The sequence below is a fragment of the Argiope bruennichi genome, chromosome 8 (genome assembly GCF_947563725.1).
Source record: "Argiope bruennichi chromosome 8, qqArgBrue1.1, whole genome shotgun sequence".
NCBI lineage: Eukaryota > Metazoa > Arthropoda > Arachnida > Araneae > Araneidae > Argiope > Argiope bruennichi.
This window is the reverse complement of record NC_079158.1, coordinates 128,272,758-128,299,636: the sequence shown is the minus strand read 5'-3', so window position 1 is coordinate 128,299,636 and position 26,879 is coordinate 128,272,758. Positions and strand designations below refer to the sequence as shown.

The window sequence follows — 26,879 nt, the reverse complement described above, 5'->3', positions numbered from 1 at the left end:
CTCCGGTGAAGGATCTTCATTTGTGTGCGTGTATGTCAGTAAAAGCAACTTGGTTTCCTCACTTATTTATTATTTTAACTTCAGCAGGTTGAACCAAATGCTGCAGAAATAAAACTGTTCTTACTAACGAGCAAATTCATGACATTTACAGTGGTGCGAAAATACTTTTTTCCCAATAATATAATTTGAAGGAAATCGAGAGCAAATATTTTATTGAATGATAATATTAAAATTGCAATTAATTTTTATTGAAATTCTGATTAAAAGTTTTTAAAAACCTTCTTTTATTGACTGTTTTCTTCCCGAAAAATAGCTACTTGCTAAATATAGTGGGCTATTAGCCTGTGGTTTTGCACGATTTTTGCGTTATACGTGTCATCATTCGCAGACAGTATTCAATCCAGTCTATTATCCTTATCGTGTTCAAATAAAAAAAAAGGGGGGGGGGGGGAAACAATCCACCCTTTATTTTCCGAACCTTGCAACTGTCGATTGCTTCATGCTCAAACTGCGCTACCGTTGAAGATAAAACACAACTGATAATTGAAAGAATAATGAAACATTTATCGAACAATTATGAAGGTTTTCATTTGCAGATATCTTCTAAATTTTGTTTTCTTTGTTCTGTTTTCAATATGCCACTTTTTAGCAGCATAACTTTCCTTTTCTGTGAATGGAAAAGTCCTTTATTTTTATCTGTATCCTTTCTCATTTTGTATGGCAATCAAAAGATAAATTGTGTCAGACTGCATTAAAGGATGCATGCATTCAGCTACTTCACAATAGTGTTGGCATACTGTATTTATATCCCCACAACAATAAAAGCTGGACATTATTTTGATTCAAGTGTTTCAGCATGGAACTATGCCCTTTCGGATAGGTTTTTCCCTTTCAACGGTGCTGATGCACCAAAAAATGTTTCGGCTGATGAATGGGATATTGAAGAAGGTAAGTCATTCAAGGAATGAATTCTTCATAAGTATTTTTGTCTTTCACAATATTAATTTTTAAATTAATCCTAATCAATGCAAAATTCGTTGAATGTAAAATATATATAGGAGTAATAGAAAATATCAATTAATTTTAGGAAAATAAAAACTTTAAATGTGTAATTATGTATATCGTCTTAGGAATTTGTATGCAATTGACACTGTGAATTCTACGACTTGAAAAAATGATGCTATCGCTAAAATATAAACTGGAATCTTAAGAGTTAACCTCTGTATTCTTACATATCTGTTAAGCTGCAGTTTTCATTAAAAGTATATAACTTTGTAGAATAAGTTCTTTGCAATCTGAAAATAAAAAGTTGCAGTAATAAGATACTATGGGTATCTTACAGTATATTTTGATATATTTTAGTTTTGTGTCACTGATACTATTTTACTTACATGGTGATGAAATCAAAATTTCAACATTCATCTTTTTTTTTTCTTTTTTTCTTTTTAATACTACATATTTTCAGATCAGAAACTGTGTTCTTGAATTGTTTATTTTCATGTATTTGTTGCTTTTAAAAACAGTATTACGTTTTACTTAAATTATTATAAAAACTTTTTATATTTTAATTGACATTTAATTTTGTACTCTACAATAAGCAAAGAATGTCTTTCTAAAATAATTGGAAATCCTTTATGTTTTTAATCAACGTTTGAAAAATAAGAATCCTTCATTCCTTAGAGATTTTTTATTATTTATTATATTACTGTTATTATTTGTTAGTTAAATTATTGTTATAACTTAAGAGATATTTTCTGAGTTTCTCATTTTGAAGAATGCCATGCAAGCAATTGAAAACTTTTTGTAATATCTAAATTCGTATTAAGATATCTGAATGAGATGAAAATAGAAAACCCGTTTTAAAATTTGATATATCTGTAATTCAATGGTACGTTTGAAGAAATGAAGAAAATTATTTGAAATTTTTTGAAGACCTCAGACAGTTTCTTCAAAAATAATATAAATAATGAATAATTTATTTACATATCGGCATCTGTTTCTAAATCTTGTGTGTTCGTACTGTGATTTCTTCAGATTTGTTTTCAAGATTCTTATAAGTGACTATTTTTAATCCTCATTGGCAAAAACTCTCTCTATATTGAGTGATGGTCATTAAACTTTTCCAATCTAAAATGTAAAATTAAAACTTTTAAAATATTACATTTAGATTTTTTTTAATTGAACGGTAAGCGTTTTCCATTTAAAAAAAGAAGTGCGATCTTATTTTCTAATTTAAAAATACATTTGAGCTTTTACCAAAATTTCATTATAGATAAAAAAAAACACAAAAATTTTTAGCGTAATCATTGCCAGAAATCTTTAAATTGTTTCTAACTATCTGATGTGATTGAATTTTGGATAAATGCAAATTTAAACCTGCGACAGTAAGGTAAAAAAAGAGGGCATTTTTTTATTATCGTCTGGCTCTTTCTTATCTCATACACCATAAGATAACGAACTATTTTACTTTGCTTATTTCCCGTCTAATTGTACTTAGTTTGAGAATATGTTACAATGATTGCTATTTCGCTGAGAGCAAAATTTGTATATATATTTAGATTCAATAAAGGATCCATGATATATTTGGTCTTTGAAAACGACAAATGACATGGAAGAATGAACCCGTTTCAATGTGGCATGAAATTTAATGGAAGACGTGTTCTTTAAACTGATGAAACAATCTTCAAGTCTAAGGCCAAATCCCGAGGGTACTTTGCAATAGCCTTCCTCATCTAAAGAGCAGGACATTAACAAAGCAAACGCTTATCAATAATATTGAAATTTTCACTGCGATGTTTTCTAATGTTGCACCACATAAGTTAATTAGAAGATTAAAAGTAGGAGCCATTCAAAAATGTCTGCTAAAACATTTGTAGCATGAAGATAAATCAAATAATTATCTGCAGTATCTTTCAAAAATACTTGATGATATTGAGAATCTCACCAGCATAATCTTTTTCATAATATTGTCACATATTTAGTAGTATCATCCATCATTTTTAAAGTGTTAATAAAGACTTATCTCAGGACTGTTTTATCGATAAAACTTTGGAGGAATAAATTCCAAGATAATTATGTGTCACAACGAAGCAAAAGATAAAATAGATAAGAATGGTTATCAAGAAAATATCCTAAAACAATGTATTAAGTTTAATATTTTGGTGATATTTGGATCTTTTGTTCAGTGATCGCACTGTTATGCTCAAAAGAAATTTCATCACATGTTTTTATTGAATCAGTATATGTCATTTTATAAAATTCCACACACTTTTGTCATCACAAGTTTGAGCTTATATAGAAAATTTCTGAAAGGCTTATTTTATAGTGAATACAGTAATAAAATTTTTTAAATTATGTTGGCAACAAATAAGGTTTCATAAAATCTATAAACTATACGCTCACTGATACGTGCAGCAAAGGACATTTACAGGAAAACAGAGAGAGACTTGATTACTAATTAATACGATATTTAAAATTTCATTGTAATAAACACTAATAGTAGTAAAGTGTATTCATTAAAGATAAAATAAGGTATGACAGTATAAAAATGGCTTGGTTTGGAAGCTATTCTTAACTAAATGAGTTTTTGAAAATGACCGATTTACTATAGAATGATTCAAATAGAAATTCTGCGTCTGGAAAAGCGATTTTTATGGGTGACGAATGATAAAGGATATGTTATTGAGAATACTTCAGTACGATGGCCAACACTTATCGATGGATTTCAATTGATCCTGGATTATTAAAATTGTGATATTGTGAGTCTGATGGTGAGCTGTACGCACAAATGAATTCGCAAAATTCATATTTTCTTTCAAAAGATTAATAATTATTTCTAATCTTTTGCCAATTTCAACTTTCTTTTCCTATTTTATAATTGTAGCCATTCCTATTGTAGCCTATCATTGTATAGGTGAAAAAGTTTTAAAGCTATTTAAAAGTACTTAAGTTTTCAGACACTCTGAATTAAAAAAAATCACAGAAAGCCTCTCATAACTATAATTATAAATACACAAAAATGAAGATGTTTCCTTACTTAATAATATGAGCTCATACGAAGCTTAATTTATGATTCGGAATCAATATTTAATAGCCGCCTTTAGCGACTAGCTTCTTCACCATTATTAAAGGTCGCTGAAATTTTAAATTAAATATTTTATGAAGCTTCACCTTATTGGTTTCTTCAGTAAAATATTTTTTAGCTTCAAATTTTTATAGCATATAATTCATACTATATAGAAATATTATATTGTTCTATCCATTTATTTATTTTCCTTTAATATTCTCTTAATTCAACTAATATAAAAACAGTTTTGCTGAAAACAAGAAATTTTTTTCTGTAAAAAATCTGAGTACAGAAAATACATTCAGCATTGGAATCTTATGTATGGAATAACTATATAAAATTTATGAAATATCCCAATAATTTTTCAATACAATTTCTTTGATTTAATATAAAATTCAATTTGCTACAAAGGATGTGATTTTCAAATGATAAGAACACTAATATATATTTTATACATCCAATTATACACAGGTATTTATGCATTTTTAGAAAAATCTCTGGCCGACTGATTTACGATTAAAATATAGAATCATTATTTTTGAAATATTCGGATTCATTTTTTTTCTGGTTATGAGTCTATATCGTGATGTCATGGCAGAAACTCGCTTCTTAAAATTCTTAGAGATACTGATTTCCATTCCTTTTCTACTACTTCCCAACGTGTACTGAGAAAGAGTTCTTTTCAACCAATTGCTCTTTCATAGGTGAAACGTCAGGAGAATTCGCAGGATTATGTTGAAAATGTATATGTTACTGCCTAAGTCCAGAATTCAGATAATCTGCAGATTAGCTTAGTAATCTGTAAATGAATGGCTTTCGAGCTTTGATGATAACATATAGATAAATACTTGCAGCAATATTCATACTTTTCGATCTTTACCTCTTGAAATATGACTTGCAGCTTTGTCGTCATGAAGTTTTATTCTTGAAAACCATTAGGATTCAGAGATGGAATTTTTTCTCTGAATACCGGGCTTAAAACTTTGTTTTGATAGTATGTTGATTGTTTTATTTAACATTTTCCCTACTCTCCTTATTTTTAATTTTCCACGATTGGAGAACCCCGCGATCAGGTTTTGCACATTTTTTCCCTTCGTTTTCGGCATTAAATAGATCTATTTTGGTTGTAATCATTTAGATCAATTTTATCCAGGGCAGCCACGATGTATTTCCATTTGTTTCTTGTTAAATAGTGTTCATACAGGGTTCTACAAATTGTTTTGCATTTGCCTTTTATTTTTTTAAGCTGTAAATCTTGGTTTGTTATTTTATAAATCAAATATTGGAAAAGTATTCGAAAAAGGTTTTAATTATTTCAAAATGACTGTTGTTCTAAAATATTTGACGTAATACTTAATATAAAAGAAATTTATGGTAAGATTAAAAAAACAAATAAATGAAAGGATCATTAAAGGAAAAATTATGATCGTTTCTTTAATCCGTTCTTAATTAATTATTTTTAGAATAACTCGATTACAGCACGTTTGACCAAAGATAAACATGTTTTGAGCATGATACCAAGATGTTAATAAAAGCTAATTTTACTCATGGACATGAAATGTCGACAGATTAAACTGCATTTTTATTTTAAAGAAATATACTGTTGGAAACTATAATCAAAATATTTTTTAAAAAAATTAATTGAGGATAAAAAAATTATGGAAAAATTAGATTCAAATGATAATCTTTAAATTTCAAATACAAAAATTATTCTTATTTTGTAATATTTTCGAAAGTGACTGGGAAAAAAAAGGAATTCTAATTATTCAAATTTCAAAAAATTGCTCCAAGGTATATATTCTTTCCTCCAAATTATATATGTATCAGGTTTGGAAACTCCAGATTCGACAGTCTAGCCGGTAGAGTCCTAATATATAAACATACACATTCATCTTTATTATAAGAAAAGATTTTCCTCAAGTCTACTTAAAGTTCTTTACCGAAAGAGTTTTTTTAAATGTCCATGAGTGGTTTAAAATAACTCTCTGAAATTCACTTGAAATGATATATTGTGTATATACCTACAAAAGAAGCAAACTATAGTATTAAAAGTTCTGCTAAAAACGTTTTTTTTTTTTTTTTTTTAACTCTGTTACTTCTTTAATATGCATTTATTTTATATTGAAATGTTAAATAATTTATACTATACGATTAGTTACTTTATCCTGAAATCCATTTTTTCTCTTTTTTTATGATGTACGAATGTTCTAATCAAGGTATTAAGCTTCCAATAATTTAAGAGTATGCAAAATTTTCAGATAAAATATGAAATATATTTTATATTCTGCTTTTTCCTAATAGTAAATCAGAAGATTATAAAATACTCATAATAGTAAATATATCATTATACACTCTTCACAAATATCCACATGAAGTCATACTCTTCAATTGCTAATTAATATTAACCATCTCATTCACAAGATCACTATTAAATCATGTCGTTGAATATATAGCGGTAATAAATTATCCGATCACATAATTGACCATTTGTTAAGACCTGTGTGTATCTATCCAGAGAAAATGTTTCCAAATTTTCATACAAATTGTCTCGGTATGTCCTGTTTTATCAGTAAAGGACATTACAGAGCAGATTATTTAACCCAAAGAATACATTTACATCGAAATGCATTGCTTATGAAATCTTTCAGCTAAGTTTAACTTGAAATATTAGTGATAAATGGCTGAAAGGTAATTAAATGAGATTGCGTGGCAGAATGCTAGCTACATCTTACAGAAGGTAAATTTCATATCCGATATTTCTTTCTTAATTTCATTTAAAATCAATTATCAGATTCATATAGGTGTTTTAATGAATTATATTATAACAAATATTTTCTTACAATTAGCATAAAATTGTATTTCTCATTTTTTTTGTTTTGTTCTTTGCTTATTAAAAAGAGCACATGGAAAGCAAATACCGTTTTAACATAGGAGAAACCACTCATTATATTAAAATGTATTCTTTAAAAAAAAAGAGAATTGATATTACGCAGCATTTTAAATAATTTTCATCATTATTGAGATACATTATTTTCAATCGCAGTAGTCAGAGTTATTTCATTCTTTCTTCTTCAAACGTGAACACTCTTGCATATAAGAATATGAGATTTAAGTTCATAGTGATTAATGATGACATATGCATCCATTCAGAATTCTTTCAATGTTTTATGGCACGTCTGTGTGCAACGTTCCATGCAAATCAAAAATTTTAAGTTTCCAATTAATTTAGAAAAAAAAAATTGTGCATAGTCTTCTTGGATAGGGATTTAAGACTCACCCTACTTGTGCAGTGTGGGGTCGTTAAGGGGTTCAGTAGAATGTCCGAATGAGTGTAACAGTATTTATATTACAGGTTACTTTACACACAGACAATTTATTTGGTACAAAATTTTAGAGTAATTTTAAGATATGCATATAAAAGCATGGATCAAAGCATACAGCACATGTCATCGCTAGATCCGAACTGAGTCATTGTGCTACATGGCATCAGAGGGGCGCTATTGCTGACGTCATCATAATTATGGTTTGTGCTACAAGAGCGGCTACAGCAGACAGTAAACATGAATGATTGGCTTTTTAAAAATTTTAATTTTAGAAATGAACAACATTCTGAGCATTTTATGCATGAATATCTCAAAAAGATAGGTACCATTGTCAGTGAGGGCCTTTCAACCACATTACTGTTTTGTCAAAAAGAACTGAAAATCTATATTCTCAAGAGACATTTTCCTGCTCAAAATAAACTCGTGAGATTTTAGAACGGAAAATATCCTGCTCACGGAATCCAATCCAAATAAGAAAACCGGAAGGTAAATTCAGTTCTGGTGATATGTCTTTCGACCACACAGTGCAATGACTCGTTTAGATTTGCTGTTTAGTTTGGGGCTGAGAGCAGTTGAACTAACTAAAAGGTAATCCTATACATTTATTTTGACATTTCAAATGATCTTTTGTTGGTAATATTAACAATGGCAACCATTTAAAAATATTTTTCGCAAGTGAGGATTTCAATAATGTGGTTTGTTTTGAAAAATAAAATGGCATTAAGGTATGGAAAAGGACTTCATTACGTCTTGAATTATGTAAAAAAATTAGTTTAAGACGAATTTTTCTATTATTTTTGAAACAATAATTAGAAAATTAAAACATATAAAACGCTTCATTTTATTCTTTATATTCGTTTTTTTTATATATATTTTACATAAATTTTTAAAAGTCAATATTATTTCTAGATTATGCACATTGCGTTATTTTGCAGAAAAAAATGTTTTCGAAAATAGAAGAGCATCTTTCTGGCTCCTATTCAGTTTTGATTTTTTTCTTTTTTCCATTTAGGCTGCAAGTGTATGAATGGGAGATGCGAGAAGTTGTGTGTGAAAGAGAGGAACGGAGTGTGCCGCAAAACTTCGAATGTTTGCGTTTGTGGTCCAGAATATTTTAAAGCCAACGACGAGACTTGCATAAGTAAGAAGCATTCCTTTTTACATTTTCTTTAAAATTAGAATTTTGTTGTAAACACTTCCGAAGTGATTGGCAGATATGGCCTAGTGAATGCAGTGAAATGCACTTTATACGCGGGTTAAAAAAAAAAATTAAGGGATTTCTAGTATTTTGAAAAAAAAATTCCTGAAATATTCAGAAGTAATTATTTTAAAATTATCTTTTAATCAAACTTTCAAGCACTTAAAAGAACTATTCTCCTTCCTTTCTCCTACTTTTCATGGAATGGACAGTTCCGATTATTTGAAACTTTTGAAGTATTGATCAGCGTCCTGGGTTTTTTTTCTTTTTCACCTTGAACCTCCCAGGAAGTACTTTCTTAGTCCTCCCGCTGCTGTGATGTAGAAGTTTGGAGAGGGGAGTACCTGTTCAGGTGTCGTCCTCATCATCTGACCACGGTTCGAATTTACGAAATCTGCTCCAAAATAGCCTTAGCGTTGCTTTAAAAAAGGCACGTTAATATAGCTAAAACTAAACTAAACAGGGAGTTTTAATCTGTCATATATATATATATATATATATATATATATATATATATATATATATATATATATATATATATATATATATATATATATATATATATATATATATATATATTAATTTAAAGCATTCTTCTAACGAAAGTGTATGCCTGTTTCTAAATGGTTCAAAAATCATAGCATTTAAGCCGCGATAAGAGTGGACACCATATATATTTGAGAAACTAATAAAGGATATTGGATTTATAAACCGTTTAGAATAGGGTTTATACAAAAACCGGCTTATTGAAAAACCGGTTTTCAAATTCAGTATTTCCAAAAAAACTGGTTGTAGCCGATTTTCGAATTTTTGTCAAAAAATGGAATAGACAAAATTTTATTTCATTTATATAATATTAAAATATAATATATTAAAATTATATAATACTAGCCGCCTTTGGCGACCAGCCGGTTCGCCAATCTTAATGTTCGTTAAAATTTTAATAATTAAATAATTTATGCAATTCCTACTTTAATAGCTTCTTTATCAAAATATTTTAAAACTGCAAATTTTGATAGTCATATAATTCACTCATAATATTATAAAGGCCTTTAGTCATAACGTGATATGTATCTCTCTCATTTTCTGTAACCTCTCGTAGAATGCATGCTTTAAATTAAAGTGTAAATGATTAATCTGCAATTAATATAATAATATTTTTTTACTGAAACAAAGCATTTTTTTAATAATATTATTACTAATAATAGAGTCACTGAGCGTTTAAACTGTATGGGCACTAAAGAATATATTTCTTAATTTATGTAATATCTCAAGAATTTGTCAACAAAATTTTCTCAGATTCATCATGAACGGATCGATTCATTAACAAAGTTTCATTTTAAATGCATCAAACACTAAGAAAATAAAATGAATCGTTTAAAATAATCGGTCTAAAACAGGTTTAAAAAAACTACTTAAAAAACGATGTACTTAAAACTATAAGCATATACAAAAAATATATATAACTAACATAAATACAATTTTATTAAAAAAAGCATGCAACTAACCTAAAAATAGTTTAAATCATTGAAAACAGGTTTAAAAAACTACTTAAAAAACGATGTACTTAAAACTATAAGCATATACAAAAAATATATAACTAACATAAATACAATTTACTTACAAAAGCATGCAACTAACCTAAAAATAATTTAAATCGTCCGTTCATAACGGTTGTCATAGCAACAATCAGAACACAGTGCGCATGCGTGAATTTTCTTCGCCAGTTACGTTAACACAAATGCGTGAATTTTTCTACGCCAGTTGGGGTAACGCTACGCAGATTTTACATTTTTAATTTCCTTTATTCTGTGTTATTTTAATTCAAAAGTACTTCAGAATGAATCTGAAACATGGATTAATTAAAAATGTTTAATTTTAAATGCATCAAACATTAAGAAAATAAACAGAATCGTTTGAAATAATCCGCCGAAAAATATTAACCCTAGCCTCATTACTGTTGGGAGAAAAAAAATACTGAAGCCTTAGTCATTTGGCGGTGGAGAAAATGGAAGATTTTTTTGGCGGAAAAGTTAGTTTTTAATTAATAATTAAAATTCTAATTAAAAATTTGAAAAAAGGAACCCCAGGTGCACATTCCCGACCTCCAAGGTATACATGTACCAAATTTGGTAGCTGTATGTCAAACGGTCTGGCCTGTAGAGCGCCAACACACACACACGCATTGAGCTTTATTATAAGTATAGATTAAAATTTATACATTATTAAAATTTTATTTAATTTATATAAGATTACAAAAAAAACCGAAATCAAAAGCAAAGTCAAAGTCAAAATATAAAAAAAAAATTAAAGATTACATATACATATTACATTTACATACATATATATACATTACATTTACATATACATACATATATATATTACATATACATATTATATATACTACTTACACAAAATAGCAAAACTCAAACAAAAATATTAAATTATATTTATATTATTTTCACTCATTTTAATTTCTCCTAAGAAAACAGGATTTTAAAAAACATAAAATATCCCTTGAACGGTGGCTAAGTTTTGACACAACATTGTCTGAAATTGAAAATACTCGTTCACTAGCTACTAAGCTTGGTTTTATAATTTTCATGGCATCAAATAACAAATCTAAGATTTTTGTTCTTTTATCCGTTGCCACAAATAATGAAAATTCAGCTTTCGGTGTCTTTGGATTTGTAAGTTTTTCTTCAGGGTCTTCAAGAAACTTGTGAATTGAATTTTCCATAGCTTCTTTTAAAAAAGCATTATTCTGATGAGTAGTTTCTTCGATTTGCTCTTCATCAGAATCGGTTTCCACATAAGTATTTGGAAATATTCTAGGCAATATCTTTCCAGATAACAATAATTTCAGTTTCTGAAGCTAAAGAAAGTACTCTAGATTTCTTCGCTGAACTAGAAACATTTTATGGTTTTTGCAAATACAGCAAAAGAGTTGCTGATTGTACTTGTCTTCTTTCCTGAATTCGTTCTTCTAAAGCATATAATAATTTCAAACTTATTTCAGTGTTTAAATTTTTTCTTTCATTTAACAGAAATTCAAATATACCTTCACTTATTAATAAATTGGCTTGTCGTCGCCCTAAGCCTTCAGCTGCTAGACGAATTGGTCCCAACCGATAAAAATCAAAATATTTGCTTTTTTTTTTTTTTTTTTTTTTTTGAAGATTGATATCCAGGCGTTCCGAAAAACTGGTTTTCTTGATTTAAAGATCGGTTTTCAAATGTGACAAATTTACTTTAAAAAAACCCATCAAAACCTCGTTTAGTATATTAACAAAATATAGGTTGCAATTCAAAGAAATCGGGTTTTGTTTGGAATTCAAGTAAGCTGCTTTTGAATGCTTAGCGAAAGTAATATATAATATGTATAAACTTCTTTTAAAATATGGTATGTAGTATTGTATATGCATTGCCCTGTTTTTCAGATTGTGAATGTGGAAAAGGCTTCAATTGCACATTTTACCATGTGACAAGAACTTGCACCTGTCCAGAAGGTTTTTACATCCGCGACGATAAATGTGCAGGTAAGAGCATTCTGTTCTATGACAACACCGAGATTTACAAACTTCAATAAATATCGCCTCATACATTAAGTTGTGAAAATTTTAATAAATAATTTACAAAAAAAAACCGACTTTATTAAAATTAATTTTTAAAAATATTGCATGAATGTAGAAAATTTCTTTGTGAGAAAACACTATTTGACATATTAAAAAAATAATATATTTTTAATACATATATTTCTATTTAAATATCTTCAGACCACTGAATAATTTACGCCTATAATGAAATACAATACTGTAGTAATTCTGTTTATATCGTACGTCATCCTGCATTCTTTTATATTTGCTATTTAAATATTTTCGTAGCAGTAAACTAATTTATGTCCAAAATTTAAATTCAATTATCATGTTATATCATACTTCATTATGAATCTTTTTCGTATGATGAATGATATGCGTGTCATGCTTCTTTCATAAGTATTTGTATCTGTTATTTTTTATCAGCTTTTGAATCAGGCTTTCGTTTCGATTAGATTTGTATTCCAAAACATGTTATCCCATGAAACCACGTTTATGACATTTTTACTACCGACAGTGACATTTTAGAAGTGTAAATCGTTTGTTTTAAAAATAAGGAAGAAGTGGAACTTTAATAGAAGTATTATAATTCTTTATTACGATTTTTTTGGGTTTTTTTAAATACCAAATCATTATCTTCATTTCTCCAGGGAATTCATTCCATGTTGGGTTTTTCTCATCACTTTTCCTAACACTCATCTATCTCAAGCTCATTTTAAGGTTTTCACTCAACTTTTCATTTCCAACATTTTAAAAAAATATTTCCCTTAAAGCTCCGCAACCTAACGCATATCTCCCTAAATATTTTGTAAACTCATAGCTATCTTCTAATAAGGAGTTAGCAATAGCAGTCATGTGTAATACCAATGAAGGATAGCCGTTATAGTTTAAACATTTAAGACAACGCCGTTGTGAAAGGTTTTTTCAGCTTTTATGTGAATTAAGTTGAGCCATGTCAATTATTGATTGATTACTGATTTTCAGACTTTGTAAGTTTATTTGGGCCTACTGCATATCAAGGTTCTTTTTTGAGTTATCTGAATTATAAGCACAAAACACAAAGATTGCATTAATATTTGTTCTGATTTTAGCTCTATGCGATGAAAGTCATCCCTGCCAAAACGGAGGCAAGTGTATCGACGGCAAGTGCCAGTGCAAAACGGGAACTTCTGGGGCATTCTGCGAATCCCCTGACAGGTGTGAAGCGACGTGCAATCAGCCACTTTTAGTGGAATGCGTTTACAATGAGGAGAAGGAAGATGTTTATTGTCTCTGCAAAAATAGATCTCTGGTGTACGATTTCGAGCTAGGAATTTGCAAACGTATGTATCATATTAAGTTAATGATTAACGCAAGCGAATTCACTGCTGTTTTTTTCTTAAAAATAATGCTAATTAATATAACTGACATTAATTGGAATTTAAATATTTCATGTATAATATATTACCAAACTATTTGATTGACGTGGGGCTTTAGATAATAAGTAATCGCTTTATAATGAAGAACATAACAATTCTTTCTTTGCTTTCTTACAATTTTTTAGCACTGTAAAATAATTACTTGAATCAGTCAAAACTTCCAAGGATATGAAACAGAAATTTAAAAAAAAAGCAGTAGATTAGATCGGAATCTCATTTTCACCTTATTTTAAAGCTGTTTTATCTAAATTTTGAAAGAATTAATAAAAATTGCATAAAAACAATTTGGTATCAATGAAAAACCAAAATTTTATTTAAAATGCTAAAAATATTTTAAGTAAAATAATTTTCCTCGAAGTTACTGCAGTAAAACGGCAAAATTTGAGTTATTTTCTAATTAACGGAATATTTAACTAACTTTCGTACTCTGGAAAGTTGATGTTGTATTTCGTTTGTCCTAAAAATAACTATGCAAAGTTCGATTGAAATCAGCTCTGTCGTTTAGGAGAAGATGTAAAATATACATAAATACATCATCAAAATGACTTTTACTTATGTAAAAATGTAGTAAATAGGAGCAACAGCTCATGCGCATATTTGTTAACTTTTATCATGTTGCATTTTGTGCTGTTTTTTTTATTAAATATGCATTGCAATTAGATAAATTTATTTCCTAATTTATTGATTCACCTAAGAATTGGACCTTTATGTTTTATATGCGTAAAACTGATTATAAAATCACAAACTCATTTTGAACTAATGCTTATTAGATAGATTTTTTACCTTTAATTTTAGGGTACGCCTAAATGATTACAAGCATTTTAAATTGGTGGTAGAAGCTTAACAATTAAAAAACTCTATCAATATGTAGAGAACCAGATTAGTAGAAAAATTATAATTCGTCCACGAAAGTGCCATTTAGAAGCATTTTTTTTAAAATTAAGAATTAAAAAAATTTACTGTGAATGTCATATGTCTTCAAATGTTTATCATGTGTGACATAATATTATTTTGGGCAAATAGTAGGTGAAGCATAAAAAATATTATACTTATCAGAAAATGATGAACTGTAAAGTCTTTATATTAATTATACACGTTAATAAGTGTTTTTGATTTTAATATTGAATTTTTAACTATTAATAATTCGTTTTTCGTTTTTGAAACTTCCTTTTATTAAATATATTTCAATATATTCAGTTATTCTTCTAAAACAAGGAGTAAATCCGAAGAAAATGACTTTTTATGAAAGTATTCCTTTTACGGTTACCTAGAAAAGCAACTCGTTTAGAAGCTTTTCGAAGACTATTTTATATCAAACAGTTTATGTAATCTATGTCAATATAGTTTCCGTGAGCTTTGTTCCTATCATGAAATAAACAGATAGAATCATTTATTTGATTTCCGTTAAATCAAGGTTATGATGAACCATTATAGGATGAATAAACAGTCTGATGATGATTTGTTTTTAAAAATATGTTTGATATGTCGTATGAATATATTTAATTTCCTTAAATTACCTATTTTCATGGAATTATCATAATTTCTCTAAATAATATTTACTTATTCTTATTTTAGCCTGCCTATGCGGAGCGGGCCTCTGCGAGAGTAACAATGGTACATTGATATGCAACTGTGATCCCGGATATCAAGAATTCAATGGGCAATGTAGATGTAAGTACTCAACAGCTAACCGAGTTCCGTATAGTGATGAGACGTTAGCAATGACGTGAGGCATAAATTTACTTGACTTAAAATTTGGATTTGAAATAAACATGTTTGATTTTTTCCCATTTACACTGCTACTCTATTAAGGGAAAAAGTGCCAATATTGCATTCACTAATATTATTGACCTTGCTTTTAATTAACTTTCTGGAAGAGACTCGTATGGAATAATAGCTTTAATGCGAACATGAGATCGCGGCTTAATTTCACAATTTGAGAATCGTAGAATTTGATTTTGCTGCTGCCAATAATCATCAGCAGCCGTGTAGTTAGTTGGATTATGCAATTTGCTACAGACTTCCAGATGCTTTATTGTATATTTAGTGCTTTATGGAAAATTAATAGCTTCACATCTGTTAGCTTCAGCGACGCGTTCACCTCGTAGTGAGCGGTTTAACAGTAGGTGAAGATGCTCGCCGGAAGGGATGCCAACAGTTCCAGCTTTGGAGAAGTGTTACGTCTTGTTAATGGTTCTTTTGTACAAAAATAAGATTTATTCAATTATTATAAAACATTTCTTGAAAATTCTCATTTAACATGAAATTTTGAATGGAAAGAAACTTTGTTACCCTAACTTATCCATTATACTTTAAAGCAATTCTACTCTTGTTTCTATAATGGCTGCCTCAAAATAATCTTTACGTTTTATTCGTTCCCTTGAGGAAGGCGGATGTTACGCATACACACGGATTAGTATGCTTAGTTAATTACACCTATGAATATTACATAGGCTTACAAAAGAGCAATTAAAGTCACATTAACTGAATTCAAAGATTTTGATCCTTTAAAGGCGGAGAATTCCCGTTTATTTTCAAATTTTCAAATGAATGTTGCTTAACTTATTCAGAATGGCTTCAATAAATTTTCTCTCTTTATTCCTGAAATAACATAAATAGCTAATAACACAGATCGGAATGAAGATAGCAATCAAAAGAAAAATAGTAGAATTTTTGTAGACAGATTGTACTAAATTATTGCAGCGTTGCACTTAAAATTCCAGTATTCTAATGATTACGAATATATTCTATGGACTGAAAGGATGAAACTTCTATAGCAAAATATTGTGGGTTAGGACTGAGAACATTATGGAAATAGGGACACTTAAGCTTTTCCTGTTTATTAAGGATATATTATTTTATTTTGTAATGATTTATGAAAAATTGGTTGCGAATTCAATGCAATGAAGACAGTAATAATTTGATAAGGTATTAACTAGTTTTATATCTTGGTCTCTGAAATCATTAACAGTGAGTTACATCAAACTGTGCTGGAATGAATGCTTTCGTGTTAATAAGACATAAAATTGGTGAATATGAGATGTAGTTTCAGTATTTGTTCAAAATTAAAAATTTTGTTCCCAATAACTTTTGCATGCATTGAAAAAATCAGCATCCGTTAATAGAATTAATTTAAAAGGAATATAATTTAGCAAAATATAAAGAGTTTTGGTATATTTTTCAAAAAAAATTTTGATTTGAATTTACAAGTTAATAAGTGAACTTAATAGTGCTGACGTACAACTTTGATAGTGACAACTTGACGTACAACATTACTAAATTGGGAAGTAATAGCCTAATATACAATTTTTTGAAATAATCGAAGTGTACATATTCAACTTTTAAACCAAAAAAAAAAAAAAATCTTTAAATTCCCAAATACATACATACACTTTAAAGATAATAATGACATACATTATGATCAGATTGATCTGCTTGCGATCTTATTTATTATGATTACATCAGATTTCCTCAAAAATCACTACTTGACTTATGAAAAATAATTAATATTTTGGCATAATTCTCATGATATTTTCGTTACATTTACACTACTTATAAAAATAATTAAGATTTTACATAATTCTCATGATACTTTGGTTACATTTTAAGTCTTCCTGCACTTCAGTAATTTAAAAAAATTGTATAGTGAGATTAAATGAAAAAAAAATATTTCGTTAAAAGAAAAGAGAATCTTATCAATGTTTTGACGCTTTCGTTATTTCTTATTATTTTGGAATTAGAAGCTATTCCACACTCCTAATTCCAGAATAATTAAAAAATAGAAATAAAAACAGTATTAAGATAATTCCAATAGAAATATTATTTTTTCAAACTTTTCTGTAAACATTTTCATTTTTTCCCCAGAAAGCCATAACTGTTTTACCAGCTTAATTACAAACAAATTAAAGGAATTCATAGCAAAAATAAATAATACAATGAATTGATTTTTTCTTAATTTAGATCCTACCTTCACATTGTTCCCCGAAAAAAAATTACTGCAGTAGTGTCACTTATAGAAATATTTTCGTTAATAAAATTTTAAATCGATACAATTAATAGAATGAGATTTCCTGAATATTTTCGCAATTTTTTTAAGAAAGAAAAGGAAAACTCTCTAATTATTGACCAACCTTAGGATGGCGGTGGTCTGGTGGTAAGGCCTCGGCTTCGGAATCAGAGGGATTTAGGTTCTAAACTTGATTTCAACAAAGAAGCGAAGTAAGCGGCTCTATTACTTGCTAAATACATCGGGGCCAAACGTCCTCCCTGTTGTAGCATGGAATTTCGGAAAGGGGACTTCTAACTCAGGTGTTGTCCTCTTCATATGATTGCGGTCCAAAATTACTAGGACTATCCCAGAGATTATTAATATAACTAAATTAAACTAATCCTGTCCACTTTTTAAATATTATTTTAATTTCTATATAATATTATTTGTTAGCATGCAACTGCGGCAATGGTGGGATATGTGAGATATCCAGAAGAGGGGAAAAGATTTGCAAATGCAAAGATGGAGATTTTGCAAGGGAAGGAAACTGTATTCGTAAGTTCATTCATCTTTTACTTGAATTTAAAAACATATATTTCTTCTAAATTTTTCTCCGCTGCAGTCACCAGTTTTTCCTTAAAAATATCTGGATACCAGAATATTAGAGTATATTTAAAACCTATTTTTCTGCATAGAGTTTGATAGTGTCCGGGCAATTTCTATTTATTCGAGGGTACTTCTTTGAGTCAAAATCTGTCAACTAAATTGCTGTTATTACCTACCATTATTTTATTTTATTTTTATTTCATATTCATTAATCTTTAAAAAAGCTCCATAATTCTCAGCTGCCATTAAATTTTGGCGGAACCTAGATGCAGAAATATAATTTATAAAATCCTTGAAAATGCCACAATTATATGTATTTCTCTCTAAAACGTTAAAAAGAACATGACCTGTGTATGAAAGAATAACCAAGAAAATTACTATCTACATTGCACACTTATTTTTGATATTGAAAGATAATATCTCATATTGTTACCATACAGAGATTAAGAAATATTATAAAAATGCTCTGCTTCAAAATTTTCGAAAAATTACAGTTTTGTAATAAAACCAGATGACAAATTATAAGATTTGGAATGTGAACAGTTCATATCTTAAACATTCTGTAGAAATGAGGTGTTTCAGAGATTTTTCAATTTAGAGGTTCCGTCTCCATTCTTTTCGCTTGTGGGTTTCGGAATCTTAATGAAAATACTTTCTTATAAACTCTACATGTAATTATTATACATTTCTTTCCTTTATTATATACTAGCAGCCTTTGGCGACCAGCCGGCTTGTCAATCGTAATGCTCGTTAAAATTTTAATAATTAAATATTTTATGTAACTCCTATTTTAATAGCTTCATCATCAAAATATGTTAAAGCTTCAAATTTTGATAGTCATATAATTCATTCTTAATATTATAAAGGCCTTCAGCCATAATGTAATATGTTTCTATCTAATTTTCTGTTAGCTGTCGTAGAATTTATGCTTTAAATTAAAGTGGAAATGGTTAAATTACAATTAATATAAGAACATTTTTTACTGAAACGAAGCATTTTTTTTAATACGAGTACTGAAAACAGAGTCGTTGAGTATTTAAATGGGGGGGGGAGGGGCACTAAAGAATTTATGTAATATCTCAAGAAGTTTTCTGTAAAATTTTCTCAGATTCATCATGAACAGATCAATTAATTAACGATGTTTAGTTTTAAATGCATGAAACTCTAAGAAAATAAACAATCGTTTGAAATAATCGGTTGGAAACAGGTTAAGCCTTCAAAACCAAGTCCGCATCCGGTGAAAATAGAGTTGTCAACAATCAGAACACAATGCGCATGCGTGAATTTTCAACGCCAATTATGGTAAGGCAAATGCATGAATTTTCTACGCCAGTTGGGGTAACACTACGCAGATTAGAAATTTTTAATTTCCTTCATTCTGTTTTATTTTAATTCAAAAGTACTTCAGAATGAATCTGAAAGATCGATTAATAAAAAAAGTTTAATTTTAAATACATCAAACACTAAGAAAATAAACAAATCGTTTGAAATAATCGGCCAAAAATAAGTTAAGCCTATCCTCGTCACCGTGGGGAAAAAACTGAAGCCTTTTTCATTTGGCGGTGAGGAAACGAAAATATTTTTTGGTGGGAAAGTTAGTTTTTAATTAATAATTAAAATTCTAATTAAAAATTCTGAAAAAGGGATCCCAGGTGCACATTCCCGACCTCCAAGGTATGCATGTGCCAAATTTGGTAGCTGTAGGTCGAACGATCTGTCCTGTAGAGCGCCAACACACACATACACACACATTGAGCTTTATATAAGTATAGATTGATTAGCTGCGAAGTTTTCTGCAACAGAATATATCAACACCTCCATACTTAATGTACAGAGACATTCAGAAAGGCGAATAATTTTGATACATCAATTATCTGTAAAATAATACTTTTTTTATCACTAGTGCAAAATTTTGTGACAACATTGTTTATAGTCCAAGCCACAGATATAAATATTCTATAAAGTGATACGTTATACAGCCATACGTTGTGAAGGGTAAGCAATTGCTTGGTGTAAAGGCAAGCAACTTTTCATCATGTCGCCCTCTATTCTGAGATTCAGATGACATATGAGGAGACATATTTTCTAACAGCATTGTGCATCATTTCCTGTGATATTACCTTATTATGATCTAAATAACTGGGAAAGAATTATGATCAAAATAGCTGAATTATGACCAAATACTGGACTTAGTACTGGGAAAGAGTGTGATTACTTATTTGTCATATCAGTTTATGGTTAAAGCACGTTACCATGAAGAAGTGCTAATATTTATTCTAAGTAGCTTCTTACACTAGATCGAGAGTCTTTCAGTCTTTTGGATTCATTTCTGTCAATGATACCAATAAATTCATGTGTTCAAACAAGAAAAAAATCTTTTGCTTTATTTCCATCTTTTTTGTATAATTAAAATCTGTCTAAGTCTTCTGTCTGCAAATGATCCATTTTTAAGTTGATCTGAACTTTTAAATCACTCTGTACTTCCATTTATTATTATTTTAATTTGTAATATATTCGTCACACTAATAACCTGATAAACTATAGATGGTTTGAAACAGAAATGGACCTTATCTAATGTGAATACTTCTCCATTATACAATTTTCACTAATATTTTGTATTAATGTAATATTTTCATCACATTAATAACCTGGTGAATAATAGATAGTTTCAAACAGAATTTGACTTTATCTAATGTGAATATCACAACATTTTAAAGTTTTAACCAATCGCTTCATAAAAGATAATATTAATATTATTAAAATTATAAATAAGGCGATATAATTCGATATAATAATTAAAAAGATATACCTGAAAAAGTAATAGAGTTCTCTTATATTCCGCTTTTTTTTTTATTTGCAGCTTGCGACTGCGGGCACAAAGATGCCAAATGCAAGACGAACAAGGAAAGCAGGAAGGAATGCATTTGTCCCTATGGTTTTGAAGACATTTTGGGGCAGTGCATAAAGATGAACAAAGGTATTTCATGGTTTACTAAATCTTAACATTCATTTGTAGCAGCTGCGTTACTCCATCTTCTCTTTTGGAAAATATATGGCGGTACCTGATTAGGTACGCATCCCATAGTAAACTAAGATTGTTATTAAAAAGAGATAAGATGCTATCCTGTCAGATGCGCTCATAAAGGTGTTGTCTTGTCTTTCGTATTTTGTGTTTTTTTGTACGTGAAATGGGATCATTAAGGAAATGTTTCCGAAAACATACGCCCTTTTTCTTCCTTTGATCATAATTATCTTCATTACACCACAAATTGTATTAAATAATTATATTTTCTATAATGATATATAATCCTTCAAGAGGGTATTTTGAAGGGTCATTATCACGTAACCATATGTTGTTACATAATAATGTTGTTGTAAAAATATTATTACAGAAGTATTCACTTTAATATCACGCTTTTGAGAAAAGTCTTCAAAAAAGAAAAAAAAACATTTTATTCTTAGAAAGAAAATTATTCTTGCTCATAAATGGAAAAAATAAGTATGCAGAGGAATCATTTAGTTTCATACACATAACAGTATGATTATTATGTAACACATTGTAGGTGGGAGGATGTGATTTAGTAAATACGAAATCAGACTGCATCGAGATGGATAGTAGATGCATCAATAGTTTGCACTTATATGTAGTAACTGAATTGACCCTCTACATATTCAGAAACGAGGAAAATTCTTCTAATTCTCAAAATGTCAACAATAATTTCAGATGCTCTTCGTAAAGTTTTATTTTTTTAAATGATATATAAAATGAGAAATAACGTTAAACAAAATTAAAAATATAAGCTAATTTTTTTGTTTATATTATGAAGCATTTATATAGAACCCGAAATCATTTACGATTGTTCTATGGTGAAAAGTCATTCCTTTTTAAAGTAATTGTAGTAAAAGTGATATGCAAAGAAATATAAGTTTTAAAAAAATCCCTTTCAAAAACGATATTAATTGTTGCTCGAAATGTATAATAATGTTTGGGAAATAAAAGAAATAAAAAGAATTGTTCATTAACTTTTTAAGTAAATGTTATCGAATGCTGTTTGAAATATTTAAGGCATTTATAATAGTACCTATGCACGAAGGAAAAAAATATGTGTATGTGTCTCGAATAAAAATGTCAAAACTATTTTTATCATGTGAGAACATGATGTTGTTTTGGTTAGGGGATTTTGAAGCTCAAAATCGCGTAGGCAATGAATAAAGTATAAGGTTGGCTTGATTTTACCAGTATTGTTTTATTATTACGTATGCTTCTTTGACAGCAGATGCGTTTTTAAAAGGTTGACGCAGAACTATGACATCATAGCTGTTATTTCATCTCAAAATGAGTCGAGCTCCAAAACTTTGTTTGCCAGCTAGAAAAATTGAAAATGAAAATTTAAAAAATATATATACATACACACATATATAATGATATTTTAAACTCTTTATTTAATCCAAATTAATTTCCAAAATTTTAATTTAGCTCACCGTAACTTCATTCTAAAATATTCTCTTATTTCGTGATCCAATTCCACTTTCGGTTTAATTAATTCCTCTGTAAAAATAATGCTCCATCAGTACTACGTATCAAAAGAAAGTGATTTCTTCGGTTGCCTTTGAGAAGATGTCAAAGGTCACCACGCGTATTGAATTGGCGTCTGTTATATAAGACAAGTCATCATTTGTTCATCCCTTTTTGCCTATTTGCCTTCTGCTTTTGTGCCGCATGCGCCTTCTTGTAAATAATCATGCTTTTCACTCGATAGAGAATAAAATGAAATTAAAAATCCAAAGCGTCTTCTATGTCTTGAAGCGTCTATGAACCTGCCTTCTGCTTCAACCAAAATAATGTTACATATTATTTAGCCGACAGGATTCGATATATATATATATATATATATATATATATATAATATGCACAGTGACCAATAGAGAAGATCCTGATTGTTTCAAACCGGTTTAAATTGGTTAATGATTTAAATTAATTAAGACAAATGATGGCTTAAAAAATAATAATGTATCACATGATGATTTGAAATTTGCGATCGTAGATTTCATTTTTGTTTTATATATTTGTTCTTTTTTATTTTGTTTTCCTTTTATCCAACTTTTTATAACCCAGAAACTTTAAAAACACTTATCGTTGTCAGAGTTTCTAAAAAGATTACTTCAGGAAAAAAAAAAGGTCCATTCCATCAATGCTATGTAGCTTTTCGGGTTTAAATTCTACACTTTAGCTAGGTTTCTGTCTTACGTTCCATTAAAAATAGAAAGCCTTTTTATGTCATTCATGCTGCTTTAGTATTTTTCTTCGATATCATTATTGGAATTCCAAACTGCAGAATTTTAAAAAAATTAAAATTAAATTGATTCGAATGTATTTTTTTACATAATTAAGGCTTTCTTTTACAGATGACAGGCGATGCCTGTGCCATCCAACAGCTAACTGCGTCGAGACGAGTGACGGTGAATTCAATTGCACGTGCAACGAAGGATATAAAGGAAGAGTTCACGAAGTCCCACAAGTTGGAGAAGAATGCATTGGTATAAAAATTTACTTTACTGAACTTGTTTGAAAAGATGTCTCACACATAAAAAATGCACATAAAAAAGACAAATTTTCCTTTTTAAAACATGAAAAAAAGAAATTTATTAATTTCTAGGGTACATTTCTGTTTCCGAGGGCCTTTGGCAACAGTTAAGTTATTTTCGCCAAATCACCAACAAAAAAAATCGTCACCCAAAAAACAAAATCGCAAAGAAATTGCCAACATTTTGGCGTTTTTTGTTGCCCTCGGAAACGGAAAAATACCATTTTTGGAAACCTACTTTATTTTCTAAAGTTAGGAAACAAATAACATGATAACAAACAATAAAAAAATTATATATTGAAATTATAACGTGCAGGGCAAATAAAAATAGCCGAGTTTGTTAATTGGAAGATTATTTTCCTTTAAGAATGCTATTTGTGATAACGTCTCTTTTCTACACAATTTTCAGAATGTCATCAGAACCAAATGTGCAAACTAATTTCACTAAAACTTAAGCTTATTACCAAATTTGTCGAATTTTTCACTTGGAAAAAATTCTAATTGATGACAACTCAGCGCTCTCAGGCTTAATCTTGATAGAAGTCATCGAATGTCTGTTCAAATTATATCATGTTTGCAATTACAAGAAAGAAGTTACCTAAATTATTCAAATTTAAGACTGATGAATTACTGTATTTTAAATTTTAAAATACTTTCTAATAGATTTTTACTAAAATTAATTTTCCTGTGGTAAAATTATAAATAAAATGTAAAATATGCAAAATTTCATTTAGAAAATAATTTTTAAATATTTATTTATTAACTACTTATTTTTTTTAAAAACCCCATATGCATTATTACTTTTCAAGAGAAAGAGAAGAGAAAGCAAGTAAGAGAAAGATTTTTTTTTCTTTTAAAAGAATGCTATTTCAATATCTGATAAAAACTACAGATGAGATTATGACTTTTAAAACTTTAATAGTGTTTTTTACTTCCCAGAATTAATCTCAAATTGCTTGCTAATTTAATTAATTCAGAGTTAATTAAATTAAATCATAATCATACAGTAGATTGAAATTTCGAATTTTAGAATTACTATTACGTATAGGTGAAAAAACACACCTCAGTGTCCTACATGTCACAGGGATTCTAACCCAAGAGTTTACTTGTAGATATTGACGAGTGCAAAGATTCCAAGACATGCCCAGACAGAGAGACTACAGAATGCTTCAACTTCGATGGATCTTACATGTGTCGCTGCAAGACTGGTTATCAGCCCGTCGGTACATCTTCCGATCCTCGCAAAACTGCATGTCAAAAATGCAAGTATTTTTTATCTCCTTTGTTTCCCTAATGCTACTTTAACTTTTTAATACTTTAAGTTTATCTTTTACACAGTATTAACCATCAAGAAGGGCATCCCTAAATGGCATGCCTTCTGCTTATAGTATAAAAGAAAAAGGAATAAGGATAAAGAAAACCATCGATGGTAACAATAAATGATAAGGGTAAATTCGCTCAGCACGCATTTTTAGTACCACCTAAATGGGCCATTCTTTATTGTGGGGTTTACTTTACTTTCCAGTGTCAATTTTATTCATTTAATTATTACTGCAGCATTAATAACGCTTGCTTTCTGTACCATTGATAGCCCGTTTGCATTTTTAGATAAAATATCCTGGACGCCCACGGGGGTTGCCATTGGTATTATCATTGCCTTCATCGCCATTTCAGTGGGAATCTTGCTATTCTTAAAGCACAGGTGAGAATATTTCTAGAGTTAAAATCCGGACCATAAACAAAGCAGTTCTAAAATTTTAAAATCTTGAGACTTTTTTCATTTTTGCACACTTAATGAATTGACAACATTGTAGTTTTTGATACAATGTAAATTGCACTGTATATTATATTTTGTTTATAATAATATTGTGTCGTACTGGACCAAGAAAATGAAAATATGAGGAAACGAATCCATATTTCAGAGATGTAATATGAACATTAGTATTATAACGTATGTTTACTTTAAAAAGTTCACTTATTTATTTTTCAGTAGACTCATCGTTATCTGCAATTAAAAGTAACACCACAAAAAATGAAATCTTAAAGAGGTTTCGATGCTAGCCCATAAAACTTGCAATCTCTTGCATCTTTATTTTCTCAAACAATATTTCAGTGCTCAATGAAAAGAGCAAGGATGAAAGCAATAGGAACATTTTTAAAAGTTGAATAAAAATAAACAAAATTCAATTTTTTATTTTCCAATTTATTATATCTCAAATTTCAATTATTAAATTTACTTTGTAATGCTATCTTATTAAATTTTTGGCTTGAACATCTCGTGACTCCTTTTCATTTTACAAAAAAAAATAATAAAAAAAATAAAATGCATTATACGTCAAATGTAAAGGGTTAAAAATTGCTTTCGAGGTTACATATATATCTGTAATTGCTTTTCAAAATAGGCGATAATATCTTGTACACAGCCTAATCGAGTTTTATAATTTATTTCCGTATTCTTGGATTTTTATCTTATTTATAGTAAAGTCTTACTTATTTAAATTATTTTTTAGATGAACTACTTATGAAAGTCATTAGTCGACTTTCATAAGTAGTCATTAGTAGCCTTTTTAATAAACAGCATGTGCATTAAATTCTATTCTAAAAAAATGACGATAAAATACTTTTTTCCATTGCAGGTCAAAATTATTTTCATCCTCAGCAGGGATAGAGATGCAATACGCCGATCTTAAAAGGTGATTTCTAAAGTGAAAAAATTAGATGGAACTTTTCATAGAGTATTATAAGGCAGTTGCCCTTTATTGAAAGAATTCTCACAAATTCATAAAAAAAAAAAAGATAGAGAGAGAAAAGAAAAACGTTTCTGGAATAAGAGGCTTACCTAAAAAGTAATAGAAGTCAGTTTATTTTTTAATAGAACCATATAAAAAATTACGGGAGAACTATATTCGGCTAAAATATTTCATAATGTAATGTAGGAGCCAAAAAGCACAATAAAGAAACTGAAAAAATGCTGTGAAATAAAGACATGCCTTTGGTTTAGAATTCTGCTATTTTCTTTCTATATTTACTACTTATAGCATATGTAATACACAGTGCAGTCATTAAACATAGAATTTATAATATATGATTGCATTTCCA

At 28.9% G+C, this 26,879-nt stretch overlaps 1 protein-coding gene across 1 annotated transcript; it reads left to right on the top strand.

Moving 5' to 3' along the window:
* The first annotated feature begins 598 nt into the window (after positions 1-598).
* LOC129981353 (neurogenic locus notch homolog protein 1-like) lies at positions 599-26,783 on the top strand. The gene is made up of 11 exons (XM_056092175.1): positions 599-948; positions 8,402-8,530; positions 12,028-12,126; positions 13,275-13,505; positions 15,177-15,272; positions 18,043-18,144; positions 21,056-21,172; positions 23,602-23,733; positions 24,893-25,042; positions 25,389-25,482; positions 26,417-26,783. Exons 1-11 carry the CDS (start codon positions 759-761, stop codon positions 26,475-26,477), a joined length of 1,401 nt encoding a protein of 466 aa, XP_055948150.1. The 5' UTR covers positions 599-758; the 3' UTR covers positions 26,478-26,783.
* Positions 26,784-26,879: the final 96 nt, after the last annotated feature.

Bases quoted from the DNA above. Each gene is read 5' to 3' on its own strand.
- LOC129981353 (XM_056092175.1), top strand. From the start codon at position 759: ATGCATGCATTCAGCTACTTCACAATAGTGTTGGCATACTGTATTTAT. The intron at 15,273-18,042 runs GTAAGTACTCAA...ATTATTTGTTAG, and splicing joins ATTCAATGGGCAATGTAGAT to CATGCAACTGCGGCAATGGT. The intron at 25,043-25,388 runs GCAAGTATTTTT...TTGCATTTTTAG, and splicing joins CAAAACTGCATGTCAAAAAT to ATAAAATATCCTGGACGCCC.